A 16,391-nucleotide genomic window follows, 5' to 3' on the forward strand; every position below is an offset into this window, starting at 1 on the left:
TTCTAAATTGATAGCTTCAATTGAAGAAATCCGACAGAAATAGAAGATGCATGAACAACTAAAACCGGAAAACACAAAAGTGTCAAAAATTACAAGAAATTCTTATGTTTCTCAAGGTAATTATTCGATTTTTTTTCATATGTTGTAGTTATTTTTGTTCTCAATTGTGTTGTTGTTTTCTTTTTATTAAACAATAGTTGTTATAGTTTCATTTTTCAGAGATAAATTCCATTTCTGTCGTTACCCAGGTTCCATACCTCTCGCTACCTTATCCATGTTTTATTTTTTATTTGTCTTTTTTTTTCAAAATAACTAAAATAAAGATTTTGTAAATTTGTATTCTTTTTTAGTATATGTTGCTAGGTGTTCTCGTTTCGGTTGCTAACTCTTAACTAAAATTTAAATTTTTGGCTTTATATGAACTCAATTTTTGGCTTTCTCAATTATGTTGTTGTTTTATTTTTATTAAACAATTGTTGTTATAGTTTCATCTTTCAGAGATGAAATTCCATTTCTGTCGTTATCCAGATTCCATACCTCTCGCTACCTTATCCATGTTTTCTTATTTATTTATTTATTTTTCAAAATGACTAAAATAAAGATTTTGTATATTTGCATTCTTTTTTAGTATATGTTCCTAGGTGTTATCGTTTTGATTGTTAACTCTAACTAAAATTTAGATTTTCGGTTTTTTATGAACTCAATTTTGAGTTTTAATTGAAGTTAGATTAATTTTTCTAATTCGGAACATGTTGAAATCCACTCATTTTTTTAGTTTGAGTTTAGCTAATTGATATGAATTGTATTTTTTATTTTTATGCATTTTGGTACAAATAGATATAAAGTTTCACACGATAGTTGTTCATTGAAGTTTGAGACATATTAAATAAAATATTAAAGAGATATTGAAATATTATACTTATAATGAAGTTTATTTCAATATAAATTATGTTATATTATTATTATTATTATTATTATCAAAAAGTTATTTTTTTTCCAATTTTCTAGATAAGGAGATTGTAAGCGTCTAATACGCTTGATAAGATGTTTATTCTTGAAGAATGTGGATTATGCTAGATACGAATTCAAAATCAAGGTAAATAAAAATAAATTTTGATGCTCAAAATCCTAAAAATGTACATTAATTATGGATATTGAGATAATTACTTTTGCAACATTGGCTTATATAATTTTTAACTATTATATTATGGTTCGTACATAATTGTTAGTATTTCAAGAGTTTTTAACAGATGAAAATGAAATATGATCATAGGACAAATTATTGAAAAATATTAATTAAGAAAATATTATTATTTGAATCTCTTCAAATTAGCAAAATGATTCTAATTAATATAATTAATTTCACATATTAATTATAAAACATTTTTTTTATACTGAGTGGTTACAATTGCGATTTAATTCTATTTAACTAAAATTAATTTATGGACTTAATACTTCATTAAGAAAAAATAAAATGTTTAATTAATGGGCAAAAAATATTTTCACTCTCCTCTTTATACGCTTATGTCTCGACATTCTGTTTTATTTTCAAAAAAAAAAACCCCGAGAGGAAGATGGTTCTCTCCTAATTATCTTTTTCGTCCCTTCATTTTTTTTTCAATTCTTTTGTTTGTTTTTCTTACTTACAAAATTCAAGAATATATAATTATTAGAAAATATTAATGAAGTCAAATAAGTGATATCTGCGAGTATGGTTGATATTCTATATAGTGAAAGAATGAAGAACAAATTGATCGAATGTCTTAATGAGATATTACGAGATGAAAATAGGAGAAATCATCATCTTAAACCGATTCAATTAGATATATTGGGTTATTGTAGCAGAATGAATAATTGAATTCGAATACTTGGTGACCATGAAATTCCATCAACCAAAATAATTAGCATCAAGATGAATTTGTGACTAATTCTTATGAATTTTATTTTTTTATATGTAACATATTGAATTGATAAAGTTTCTTCATATGCAACATTAGAAAAGTATTGATTGTAATAGTTTATAGAATAATATATTGATGTTGCTTCAATTTTAACATAGATTTTAATTCTTTTGTATCGTAGATATAATATTTAATTTTAATTGTAGTTTAATTCAATTTTTGTTTAACATATATTGTAGTTCTTTTGTATCGTAAATATATTTAATTTTAATTATAGTTTAATTCAATTTTTGGTTTTTTATTATATTCTAATATATTTCTTAATTAATCTGCTATTTTATTATTATTGTTTCACAGAATATTTGGAATATGAAAATGTATTAAAATTCCTAAAAAGTACAAATCATTGAATTTTGTAAAAATAAATAAATCATTCATCTTTAGTTAAAATTCTATAAAAAAAAGTAGTCAATTATTTTTAAAATTAATTTAATTTTAATTATCATTAAAAAATATATATTAATTTCAAATATACATAATATAAATTTTTTTCATAGCATGACATAAAATTATTTAAAAATAAATATGTCAATTTATTTATTTATCTAAATTATATAAAAGTTTCATACCCCGTGCATCGCACGGGTTTTCGACTAGTTATTATTGAAAGTGGGGGACAAAAGAAGATCTAGAAATCCTAACAAGGTTGGCATCATCTAAGCCTCCAAATCTAAACCCAAATTAAAATAGTTTATTTAAATGTTGTTATTGTTTGATTTATTGTAAATTTACTGTTTTACGTATACATTTTTTCACCAATAATTTTCTTTTAAATCCATCCATGTTCCAATTGTATAGATAACAATGATATTTAAGGAATGTATTGATATTTTTATTAGTAAATGATATAAGGATAAATAGTTGAAGAAAGAGAAAAATAACTCATATAATTAGTTTGTCATATCAACAAGAAGACCAAAATTGGGTTCCAATAGCATCATCTTTATTAAATATTAAAGGGAAAAAGGTTGATTTTTTCCGTAGATCTATAGATTTATAGTTTTATAATAAAAGAAATGATCCAGATTCAAATATCTGGATGAGTTTAAATGACGAAGAATGGATTGCAGTATTTTTTCAATGGAATTCAACTGACGAGCAAGAAGTATATGATTTATATTTTCTTTGCGTTAATTTTACGTTTTATGGTTTTTTTATTGCTGTTTGTAGTCTTTTTATTTCTTCTTTTTATGATCTTATACTAGCTTCAGCTTGTATGGTTGCGAGTTTTTATTCCTCCTAATTTTTGTGATGTATTTATATTTTTTCATTTAATAAAATGATATATAATAAAATGATATATGATATTTTATATAAGAAAAACATAAATAGTATGAATAAAGTTCCAAAAATACCAAAAAAGGAAATTCATAGATAAACCATATAAAAAAATTGAATATTATAATGGGCAAATTGCGAAATCCTCAAAGATCTTGTGGGTCAATTAAAATGCACGTGATTTACAAGGGGCCCATAACCAACAAAACTAAAGCCCATTCCCTTTATTTATTAATAAGCTTATCTTCTTGCTTTATTTATTTTTATTGCACCTATTTGTTATCCGACCTAAAGATTCAAAGGATTTTATTAAAATCATTAATTACACTTTTAAAATACAAATTATCAACTGAATCTTGATTTTATGTAAAAACTATTATTTGAGTTCTCATTAAAAATTATTCAGTTGAGTAGTTTCGGTTTTCTTTCTTCAAACTCATTTTGAATTAATACATAAATTATTATAATTCACATCAAATAATCACATTTTTTAATTTTAATTTAAGATAGAATGAAATTGATGATTTTGAATTAATTTTGAAATTTTAATTTAAGGGATTAAACGAGTGTAATGCCTTTATTAATATCTCCCCCTCAATTATTATTTTCATACAATTTTAGGTATGGCATGGACTACGAAATATATGTTAGTTGCTTCTCTAGGCTTCTAGGTTGGCCACACTTTTACTTTTTTAATTATAAATTTAGATTTTGTTTTTTCCAATGGAAAAAGTTATTTTGTTAAAAACAAAGTATTCATAGCTTGTACCAAAAGTTTAGAGGGTGTTTGACATACTTTTTATTTCATGTTTGCATTTTTATTTTAAAAGGTTGAGTTAGGTGTTTAGTTAGACACATCATGTTTACCTTTTTAGAGCTAAAAAGTAGCTTTTTACAGAAGAAAATTATAAAAGTAGAATTTTCAAAAGGCAAACAGCAAGTAGCCAAACGGTTCTTAATATACAAATATCTCCTTATATCATTTGTTTTGAAAAAAATAAAAAAATAAATATTTTATATCACATTATACATGTGTCAGTGTCAAAATTTGCCAACCCAAGCATGCCAAATTGGATGGTAACATCACTATGCTAATAATGTCGATAATTTTGTCCTAAAAAAATATATTATAGAAATAGAAGAATTTAGAAATATGATATAATGAAATATTAGTTTGTTTGTCATGATCTTAAGATTAGGCAAATGCAGCCATCAAATTCTACTATTTCTAGCATCAAATATTTTGGATTCTTATAACCTACCACATTACCATACAAAATTATATAAACAAATGCATATTATATAGAGAGAGTCTCTAAGCATCAAAGAAAAATGTAAAACTATTAGAACACTTACTAGGTCTTTCTTTTTAGCACAAGCAAATCAAATCTAGATTTCAGGTTTTTCTTTTTCTAACTATTAACTATTGTTGAGATACTTACGAGTTGTAGCTCAGTTGGCAACGTATGTCGAGTTTATAAGAAGAGATTTGAGGTTCAATTCCTACTAAAAAAATTTGCATGAAGGGTGAGGAGTCTTAGGATTATTGATGCTAGACGATAGCTTTTAGCTAGTTGATTATCAAAGAGGGTCTGTTCCAGCTTTTCTGAACAATTTTTAGTGAAATCATAAGAAATATTATTTAGTTAGCTAGATAAAACATCAACTTTTAGTTTTTTTTAATTGGAAATGGAGTAAGATATCACGAAAATATCATTTTTTGAATTTTTTATGAAAAATTATTTGTATTTGTTTAGTTTTGACAAAATTATCTTTTTTATTTCTAAAAAATATACTTCTTTTTTAACATTATACCTGTCTTTTATAATATTATTTTCGAAAAATAAGGTTTTGTCCTATTTAATAAATTATTATTTTAAATTTTTGTAATATTATGTCATTAATTTTCTTAATTAAAATAATAATCCTAATGAGAAAGGTAATATAGTTAAATATAATATAGGAAAAAGTATAAAAATAAACCTTATGGTTTCATCGATTTGCAACTATAATCCACATGATTTAAAAGTTTGCAAACACGGATTTGTGCTTTTTTGCCGTTTACAAACTAAGTAATTCCTTCAAAATTTATTATTGTGACTTTACCCTAAAAAAGAGCGATTTGAACAATTAAAAAGACCGACTTTAGAAGTTATCCAAAATTCAATGTCTAACTTTACAAATTAACTAAACCACAAATATTATTTGGTCAAAAAATTTACTCTCATATCATTTAACTGGAAAATTTTAAAAGGTTTTCAAAAAAAACCTCTAAAATCGAGGTTTTCTAAATAGTAGCTGTTGCGTGAAAATTCTTACCAAAAACACTCAAAGTTGTTTGAGATATAAACAATCAAGAACTCATTTGAAAAGGAAAACCCAACACATCTTCAATTTTTACAATTTTTTAAAACAAATATAATTATTTATCTCGATATAAATAATTAAAAAATTAATGAAGACATCTCTTCGGCCAGTCCAGACCCAGGTAGAGAAACATTAACACAGCAGGCCTAGCTTGGGACTTCCTGGAGGTATCTATGCGACTTCGATTTGTTAATACTTTAGCTTCATCATCTCTTCCGTAAACCCTCCAGGTTACTTACTCATCAAGGAGACATGACTGACATGCTCACTCAGGAGATGAGGATTACTTGAGCTTTAAGGAGACAAGCTTGCCATTTCAGCTTGCTCTCTGATATTCACTGTTTTGCCATTAACCCTTATTTACTATCCTTGCAATTTCTTTACTTCTAACCCATTTTACCCTTTTAAGTTTTATATTTTTAATTGTATGCATTGCCCTTTATGTAATTTGTCATTTAGATTTGACATGTTATAAATTCACCTCTTTATTTGTAATCACTTAACTTTTATTGAATCAAAAACTATAATCTTCTCGTTGAAGTTTTGTTAATGTTTTATACCTTCAACAATGAGGATTTCACTATTCCTACGGATTTAGTCCGTAAAACCTTGGGATTAACTCTTTCTATTTAGCTAGAGAAGAAACTATTTGTGGGTTTAAGATCAAAACCCTCTATTTCGACATCAATCCATATAAAAAATTATAAGCTAAAAAATAAATAAACAAGAGTTTGAATATGTAGCTTTAACATCATATATCGTAATAAAATAATAGTAAATAGTATTTGAAACTGTTTTTGGCACAACTAGGGCTGCACATAACTAACCGAAAAACCGAAAAACCAATTTTCGAAACCGAAACTGAACCGAAAAATAGGTTAATCGTAACCAGTGGACTAGTTTACTATTTTTCATTTCAAAAACTGATGGTTAACCGAAACCGAAAAATAAACCGATTATTTATCGATACACATAAAACTAATATAAATATATGTAGAAATTTAATTATCAATATATAAATATACATATTTATATTGAATTTTTAAGTTAAGAACATTAAAATAACTTAAAATTTATTTTTTTGTCGATTTTGTTAATTAAATTTGAATTTCAATAGTTTTATTTAATATTTAAATAATTATATATTTATTTTAAAGTGAATAATTATAGATTTAAAGTGATATTTGCTACGAAAAATCACTAATAGTTAACCGACCGAAATATAGGTTAACCAGCTGAAGTAATAAGCTAACCGAAATATAGTTAACCGAATTAAATTGACTAGTTAATGGTTTTTATTAATGGACTGATTAACCGATCATTTGCATCCCTAAACACAACAGTGAGAAACACACTCTATAATTTTGATATATGCACATTAGCCGGCTACGCATTAGAAAATTCCATGTCTAATTGTACCTCTTTTTGACTTAGAATTAATGTATACATATATACTATTTACGTTTTACCTAATTTATTGTTTAAGCAAAGGTCATAATCTTAGCAAATCTTCATGCTACAATATCACACCCTTTTTTTTTTTTTTTAATCATTCCATTTCATTCACTTAATTACATTTGTAACCAAACAAACTAAACAAATACATTATGTTATGAGGGTTAGTATTGCAATATGACGATCAAATGTAAGATGCATCCCAATTTTATATTTGGTTAGAAAAAAAGAAAAAAAAAAGTAATATAATATGGTCAAATGTCTCGCGGTTCGAGACTCGTCAAACACCCTTTAAATGAATCTTTTCTCACAATTAAAGTTTTCTGATTACATCATCACAAATTAAGCTCCAAATAGAAGTTGAGAAATCTTCTATCAAAATAGAGAAATTTACATGGAAATTTATTTTTGAAAAATTATTTACAATTATATCAAGTAAGAATTTCAACTATGTCAAATTAAGTAAATCATTATTTTTATTATATTTTAAGGATTAAGCTTTATAAACTAGGGGTCTATGATATATTTTTTAGGGTTTAGAATTTATGAATTGAGCTAAAAAAAATTCTTAAATTATGATATAAAATCATAGTTTATTTATGATATATAGGAAATAGTTACATATTTAGAATTAAGTTTGGAAATATGATTTACCTTTAATTTTGTAGTAAAATATAATTTTCATGTAAATAGCCCAAAAAAAAGGATGCATGTTGTTTAAATTGGTGTCAGGAAACAAACATAATCAAGTTACAAGTATCGTCAATTAATTGGTTCGGTGTATATTATTTTGAAAGTAAATGGTGTCAAGGAACCATTTGAAGTGAATGTCCCTTTATATTTGAAGGGTGTACAATATACACTCAATCTTGAAATCCCATCAGCAAATGAGGTTATCAGAATTCGAACATTCGACTATTTAATTTCGGAGATTTTGATATCATGTCAAGAAATCATTTAACTAAAAAGTTATATTAAATAATGCCTATTATAAGTTTTATTATAATTACTGACATGTCTTCGCACACGAATTCCTCCTAAACTTCAAGCGTATACTATACATACTTATTTTACCATGTGTTAAAATTTTACCAATTAATAGGTTTGTCATGACCGAACTTTTGACCATTTGGTCTAAGAGGTTCTAATATTATATCAAGAAATAATTTGAATGATTAAAGCTTAATCATATATTTAAGGTGCAATAGTAGTTTTTATTATAATATCTAACCATTGTCAACATCAAAGTTGGTTATAAGAACATGATTCATTTCACTTGTGCCTGAATTTACAACTCAACTTTCTCTTCACAAACATTAGACATTTGAAAAAAAATACTTTGAATTATTAAAAATGCAATTTTAAATATAAATGAAATGATCAATATTAGTGTATTTGAGTAGTGTTGTTTTCCCATTAATTTTGGTTTACATTAGTATATTTGTAGTATTGAACTGGTTATTTTAAGTTGATTGTTTTAATATAGGGTTAATGTGCAAAAATACCCCTAACGTTTTAGGTCAGGGGCAATTTTACCCCTAACATCTAAAATGGTGCAATTTTACCCCTAATGTTTGTAGCCAATAGCAATTTTACCCCCAACGTTGATAAATTGGATCAATTTCAGACACTATTATAAAATACAGTCATTTTTTTTCTTTATTTTGCACCAATTGCATATCAATTTGTTCTAAAAAAGGATATAATATTTTTTGTAATTTAATAATAAAATTGAAGATTAATATTTATAAATTCTATACATTTTTTGAATTTTTTTTGTCTAATTCGTACAAAAGACAGTATATTTTTAATATTTTTTTCACATCCCAATATATGTTTGTGATTTGTTACTGATAAAACAATGCATGTGTGAAGTGTAGATGACAAGATTCATGACCGAGAAGATAGTTTGATGAATTATTTCTCAAATTGACCCAATTTATCAACGTTAGGGGTAAAATTGCTCTTGGCTTCCAATATTAGGGGTAAAATTGCACTATTTTAGACGTTAGGGTAATATTGCTCCCGACCCAAAATGTTAGGGGTATTTTTATATCTTAACCCTTTAATATAAGAGAAATATGGGTTCAAATTCGGTAAAACCTTTTTTTTTATAAAACTTTTATTTATTTAAAACTGGGTTAAGGTGAAAAAATATCCCTAACGTTTTGGGACATGAGTAATTTTACTTTTAACATCTAAAATGGTGCAATTTTACCCCTAATGTTGGTAGCCAGGAGCAATTTTACCCATAACGTTGATAATTTGGATCAATTTTACTCCTATTATAAAACACAAATATTTTTGTTCCTTATTCTACACCAATTGCATATTAATTCGTTCTAAAAAAACGATTTCATGTTTTTTATAATTTAAAAATAGAATTAGAAAGTAGTATTTATAATTTCAATGAATTTTTTGAATTTTTTTTTGTTCAATTTGTACAAAAGACAATATATTTTTATTTTTTTATTATTTTTTTCACATCACAACATACATTTGTAATTTGTTATTGATAAAATGGTGTACGTGTGAAGTGTAGTTAACCAAATATATTTTAGTCAATCCTAACGGGTGGACTTTAAAAAATTACATCAAACTCTATAAAAGTGGACTCCAACATTGGCCACAGGGTAAAATCACCACTAGATGCAGATTCTTTGTTCCGCCATTGATTGGCCCCCTAAACGTCTTATATTAATCTTTTATCTAGGAGTCGGCACGGTTAGATTAACCGATGCATCATGATATTTTTTTTTGAACCTAACCAATTTTATCGGTTTTTAAGACATTAAATTCTAAACCAGTCTAAGTATATCGGTTAACTGTAATTTATTGTTTAAGCAAGGTTCATAATATATCAGTTAACTATAATTTTCTGTTAGGTTTTTCAATTAATGGTTAAGCAAAAACAACAATTAATTATATTTTTTATCCAAACATAAATATAATGGTTAATAAAAAAAACAATGGTTAACCATATTTTTATCCAAATCTAAATATATTAGTTAACCGACTGACGGTTTTTTAAAATACAAAACCTAAACCTAAACTGTTAACCATTATAATCAACACATACAAACCTAAATCGTCATACAAACCTAAATCGTATATCAGTTTGGATTTTCGGTTTTCAATTCGGGTAACGGTTTAATTGGGGTTTTTGCCCGCCCTACTATTATCTCCTGAACTTGAACTTGCTTGAAATGATATAGTTTTTATTTTGTCCAAAATCTTTCTTGTTCTACCATGTGGATTTACAGGATTAATTATGTTACTTTAAACAAGTTTGGAGTAGGGGTGAGCATGATCCGGTTCGGTTCAAAACCGAACCGAATAGAACCGAACCAAACAACATGAATTTTTGTGAACCGAACCAAATAAATTTGGTTCGGTTTGACTTGGTTCAATTCATGTCAAAACCGAATAGAAATTCTGTAATTTATATTACTAATTACAATTTATTCTATATAACACAACAACATTAATGTACATATACATAATTTACACTGATTAATTCAACATAAAAGTTCTTTAAATCAAATGAAATAGAATCAATTTTATTTAACAACACAACAACATACCCATTAATTGAAATTAACCAAAGTAAAACAATAATAAAACTTTAAAAAAATGAATACCTTATACTAACATGATTAGGTAAATCAAAATCAACTTCCAACAACAAATCTAAAGTTTCACATTAATTTTTATATTTCACATTAATTTTAAATCCACTAGTCTCAATATCTAAACCTAAACCTAAAGTTTCATTATTGTTAAGATTTAATAACAACAGTGAGAGATTGAGCTTGGGTATGGGAAGGATAAAAATGTTAAAAACTTAAAAAATAATAATAGTACATTGGTTCGGTTTAAACCCAAACCAAACCGAAATAGAGTTTGGTTCAGTTTTGTCCTATCAATATTTTGACCAAGTTCAATGAACTCTTGTTGTATTACGCCTATTATAAACGATATATTTAAAATATGTTATTTATCCACTGATTTTTCTTAAATTGCGTGATTCTTTTCTCGTTATATTTTTAATCCGCAAACACAAATATCTATAGAGAGTAGATTAGGTCTCCATTTTTATTTTTCAAGTCTCTTAACTATTCCATACCAAAATTGTCCTCATTATCCTCGGATTTTAAAAAAATAACAAAAATAAACATGATCGTTAAAATTATTAAAAACTGTATTATAAAAAAAAAAGTTCTCCTCATATCCCTTCATATTGTTTGTATTTTATTCACCAATGTTATCCTTATCTCGAAAATTTCTGAATCCGCCATTTATTGGTAGATAAGGCGAACCGAGCCGAGTCCTGTAAGTAAAAATTGAGAGTTATTATATCATCATAGTAGTAGTGAAGAAAAGGGAGATGGGAAAATTAATTAAGAAGGCAACAAAAACATTGAAGAAAGAGGTACATTAATGGTCACAAGAAACCCACCTTTTCTTCTATCTATAAAATAAAGAGTAGCAGTACTTGTCTATGGAGTTCACAAGGTAGCCATGAATATACTGTTTACTACATTTAAGGTACTAGCCTACTTTTGTCTATGTAAGAAGATTCCTATACTATAGTCTAGCCTTGTCTTCTTTTAATTTTTAAGGTTGAGCTGTCATAAAACTCTTAACCACCTCCTCTACTCTACCTCTTTCAATTCACAATTTGGATTAATCCTCAACCAACAACACAAGTGTCATTTTATTTAACTCACTAACACCTCTTAATATCCCTGTTCGGCTCTCCTTTTCGTAACTCGCTTTTTCATTTTTACCGTAAATAAGTTACTAGCATTGATGATCACCGGAATTTGAAATTTGTTTAAGAATGTTACCAAACTTCATTTGTTTCAATAATAAATTAAGTCACTGAACTTTCATTTTTATTTCAATAAAATCATTTTAGACAAAAAAAAAAAAGAATCATATTAATAGTATATGATAGTCACGCTGAAAAGTTTGACTTTTACATGTGACACATTCAAATGACACTAAAAAAGTAAACATTATATTTATTACGTACTTCATTCAACTGCTTGAAATTGTCACATGACAGTAAAAAATATATATTTTTTAATTATTTTAGCTATCGCATGGCATGCACATGACTGTCATGTTATACATACACATCACTAATCCAGTGATTTTTTCTATCTTAATTTGTTGAAATAGTAATGTTCACATACACCTTAATGCCCAAGTGAATTTGGTCAATCATTATTAGATTTAGGCTTATTAAATCTAAGCCTTAAGATGCTATGAATCTCCACTTTATGATTCTCATAAGTCCAGATCTAACGGTGAAATAAAGTATAGTGATCTTTTTAAAACTGACTTCAAAATTCAGTTACCTTTTTAAAACCAACTCTAAAATTCAGTGATCATTGGTACAATTACTCTGTTGAAACCAACTATTCCAGAAGGAAAATTAACTGAATAGTTGAAGTAAATAGGCCATTATTACTCTAATCATCAATAAAAACAACAGATTTTAGCTCCCATGTGCTATGGTGAATTAAATTGCTGCTAAGGGGCCAAATGGAAAAGCATATGGTCCCTGATGATTAATTATCAATTACAAATTGTAACTCAAATGATCAATTTAATTAATTTTGGTTACATGATATTAAATTTGTGGATAATAACTTAATTGTAAGATATTTGAAGTATCAAGGAAACAAACAAATAAAGATAAATTATATAGGTGTGTAGCAGGTCACCTATCAGAGACAACATCATTGAGTAAATTAGTCCTTTTATTTCACAAGTTGAATTGAAGGTGCCATTATCCACTTGTTTTAAGTAATTAGTGCTACTAAAGTAATTGAAGATATTTATGGGCCATTATTGACATATTCAATGCCATGATTTCAGGGGTTACTTGAAACCAAAAAAAATCTAATGTAAACAACCTAATCAAGTTCAATTAAACTATTCATTCCTTGATTTTTTCACAATTTGTTAGGTCAGCCGATAATGACAATTTCACCTGAATTATTTGGAAAAGATAGATTGACCCCATCTCATCAATATAATTAGTTAGGCTGCTGGCATAAAATAAAACTAATAATAAGTATAAAATAGTACAATTTTAATCTCGATGTTTATCGAGTGTGCAATTAAAGCCCTCAATAAGAGAAATTGAGGTGTCAAATGATTGTATCGTTAACCTCTAGCTTGCACTAGAAGTTCAGATTCGTGCATAATACTCAAACTATCAGTTATCTTGAACCTACTCTCCCACCAACAGATTCATTCTTCATAATTAGAGTGAAAGCATGATATGACGCTTAAATACACAATTATCTAATATGTCGATTTCTGTTAGTAATATCTTTAATATATAAATGTTGAAAGTGAAATTAACTCTTTAATATCTTTAATGTCGATTTCTGTTAGTAATATCTTTAATATATAAATACACAATTATCTAATATGTCGATTTCTGTTAGTAATATCTTTAATTGCATCATTTGATAAATGTTGAAAGTGAAATTATACCATTTTGTGCCTAAAACCTTAATTAACTCTTCTCAAAAACCTCGGAGCTATTTAGATACATTATCCCCTAGAAATATTGTAGAATTTCTTATCCAGAGATAATGCACAAACAAACTTCCTAATCGGAAGTGATGCAAAAATTTATGTCAGCAGGATTAGTGGCATAAAATAAGGTTTCCTGTCTGCGCAACATCTTATGTTGATGTCAATAGTCTAATCCAAAATGAAAAGATCAGAACCACAAATTTCTGTCTTGGTCCATGGGAGTTTGTTTAGAATGGCAACAATTCACAGAGAAAAAATGCCAACCGATAGGATAACAGAACACGATTTTTAAACGATAACCCGAAATTGCCACCCGTAACCCGAAATTGCCTTTCCTATTGGGATCATCCTTTTAGTTTCCCCAATTTCAAACATGAAATAGATACTTGCCCTAATGTAAGAGACAATATCCAATGTCTAGGAACTTACAATACCAAAGTCTCTCTGTAGTTAGGAAATTCATAGAGGATTCAATTGCCACTCATACCACCACTACCAACAGGAAATGAGTTAGTCTAAACTATGTTGCACGGAAACGGAAACGGGCACGGGAAATGGACCCAGTGACGAAATTCTAAGTATTGAAATGAAACATGAGAACCCACTAATCTCTCTCAAACTCTGATCATCATCATCTCCAATTGCAATCTAAGAAAAAGCAGCAAAAGAATTAAGAGAAGACTCTAACTTTGCTTGGCTATTCTAAGAAAAAACACTTCAAACAACCATACAGAGACTAACAAGTCAAAATTCCCCTAATAAATTTCCATGAAATTCAAACAAAATCACTACCCACCTATCCCCATTACACCAAACCCCTACTTCCTAATTGTACTACTTAAAATTAATTTTTAAAAAAAAAAAGAGTACGAAAGTAACATCACCATTCCTCTATCCTTTCTCCATAGGTTTGGCAACCATGAATCCCATCATCTGCTTCTGTTTCCTCATCTCCAAAACTTTCCTATGCGAATTTGAATGCAATTCACTGCTAAACGACGGGCTACTCGCCGGCCGGTACTCCGGCACCAACCTCCCGGACTTATACCTCACTCCACAAGCATTACACAGTGTTTTAGGCCCTAACGGCCCCGCTCTCCATTGCGGAGTCTTTTCAGAACCACAATGCTGGCATTTTCTTCCAATTGAAGATGATGTTACCGACGGTTTCACTTTCCTCATATTCTCCTGGCTCCACCAGCACTGCTGCGCTTGAATTTCACGGGGCCGTCTTATATGGTCCTTGCTCCTCGCTTTCACCGGCACCTGCAGACTCCGGCAGTAATCCATTATTATGCTCCCATTCGAGCCGCTATTACCACTATTGCAGGTACTGCTAGTGGTGCTATTTTCCAGCACCGATACCGGACTTCGTTGCTTCGGGAGACTACCGGGATTCTCAGAGAGAATATCCACGAATGTTTCCAACGTCGGGAAGGCATTTTTGTCAGATAACCATTCGAGTTCTTCCTCGTCGAATTCCTGAGGACAAACAAGGGAAAAGATAAGTCTCCCATAGTCACTATACAAAACCCCCAAATTCATAAAACAGTTGGTGACTCAACTGGTGGACTCACTAACTCGAACGCGTTATCACTTCCATAATTGGGCGCCCTATATGTGGGCCACCCAAGTGATACCGCCACCCAATTTTAGAGACATAATGTTGACATATTAAGAGAATTTAAAAAAAAAATGCTTTTCCGGATAATATTTTCAGAATTCGTCAAAATGAGGAGTGCCGTATCAATTTTAGAAACCAGAAAAAGGGAACATTTTCTCCCGCTGGATATCATCCATTGGGCACAACACAAACCTCGTGACAAATTTGACTATTGGAAATGTCTAAAATACCCTCGCCCTTCACTTTTAGATGGTCAGAAAGGTCAATCGACACACAGAAAGAGGTTTTGTTTGAAAAACAAAAACGCGTACCATTTCAATGCCGACTAGCTATGACTCGGGCGAGTCGCCAACATCCTAACTCAGTCCAAAACCAGAGGCCGAGTTAACACGGCAACGACAACAGCCCCAAACAGAAGCCGAGTTAGGGCGAGTCCAACCCCAAACTCGGTCAGTTTTACGAAAAAGTAGAGTTATCGCCATCGAGGGCTTGATAAACTTACAGGTAAAGGATGGGTAGAGTCGAAGGGAGCCGAGCAAAGGCCATTAGAGGTAAGGGAAGGAAGAACGGCCTTTCTAGGTTTAGTGTTGAGGTCATCTTCATCGTCTTCTTCACCTATGTCAGAAGCGAAGTCGAGTAAGTCGTCCATGAAACAAGCAGCAGCAGCTGGGTCAAGCGATTCCATTTCCTAGACCACAAAATTGAGAAAGAGAGAGAGAATAAGGGAGATATAGAGAGAGAAAGAGTTCTCTCTTTTTATTTTGGCTATATTATCACGATGGAGTCGAGGGTTTTTGGAACTATGGAAATTTTTTAAACTTTTTTCCTTTTTTTTCATTTTTCCTTTTTTATTTAGTCTAACGTTTTGAGGAGTAAGTATCCCATGCATTCATAACCCCCACGTCCTTTTCTTGCAACTTCATCAATGGCCCTCTAATTAATATTTTAAATATATTTATCACATTCATTTCTTAATTACTAATAAATAAAAATATTTGAACATAAAATTCCGCTAAATAACGTTATTCATTTTTCAAAATTTGTATTTGAAGCAATTTACTAAAAACTAACTTTCTTATAAGATAAATTAACTCAGTTTTATTTGTTTTCACGGTGTCAAACCTAATTTTTAAAACATAATATAA

The 16,391-nt window shown here is 28.6% G+C and overlaps 1 protein-coding gene across 2 annotated transcripts; it reads right to left on the reverse strand.

The window, feature by feature from the left end:
* Positions 1-13,827: 13,827 nt before the first annotated feature.
* LOC136219418 (GATA transcription factor 1) lies at positions 13,828-16,078 on the reverse strand. 2 transcript variants are annotated; one of them, XM_066006816.1, is made up of 3 exons: positions 15,749-16,078; positions 14,507-15,104; positions 13,828-14,270 (listed from the first exon to the last, which is right to left on the reverse strand). In XM_066006816.1, exons 1-2 carry the CDS (start codon positions 15,929-15,931, stop codon positions 14,514-14,516), a joined length of 774 nt encoding a protein of 257 aa, XP_065862888.1. In that variant the 5' UTR covers positions 15,932-16,078; the 3' UTR covers positions 13,828-14,270; positions 14,507-14,513. The 2 variants fall into 2 exon arrangements, with proteins under 2 accessions (XP_065862888.1, XP_065862887.1); XM_066006815.1 differs by lacking the exon at positions 13,828-14,270 and having other exon boundaries at positions 14,299-15,104.
* Between the last annotated feature and the right edge of the window lie 313 nt (positions 16,079-16,391).

The sequence above is a fragment of the Euphorbia lathyris genome, chromosome 2, assembly GCF_963576675.1.
Source record: "Euphorbia lathyris chromosome 2, ddEupLath1.1, whole genome shotgun sequence".
NCBI classification, from domain to species: Eukaryota; Viridiplantae; Streptophyta; class Magnoliopsida; order Malpighiales; family Euphorbiaceae; genus Euphorbia; species Euphorbia lathyris.

Excerpts from the sequence above, each read along its gene's own strand:
- LOC136219418 (XM_066006816.1), bottom strand. The coding sequence starts at position 15,931 with ATGGAATCGCTTGACCCAGCTGCTGCTGCTTGTTTCATGGACGACTTA. Across the intron at positions 15,105-15,748 it reads ACTCTACCCATCCTTTACCT|GAATTCGACGAGGAAGAACT; the intron begins GTAAGTTTATCA and ends GTTTGTCCTCAG.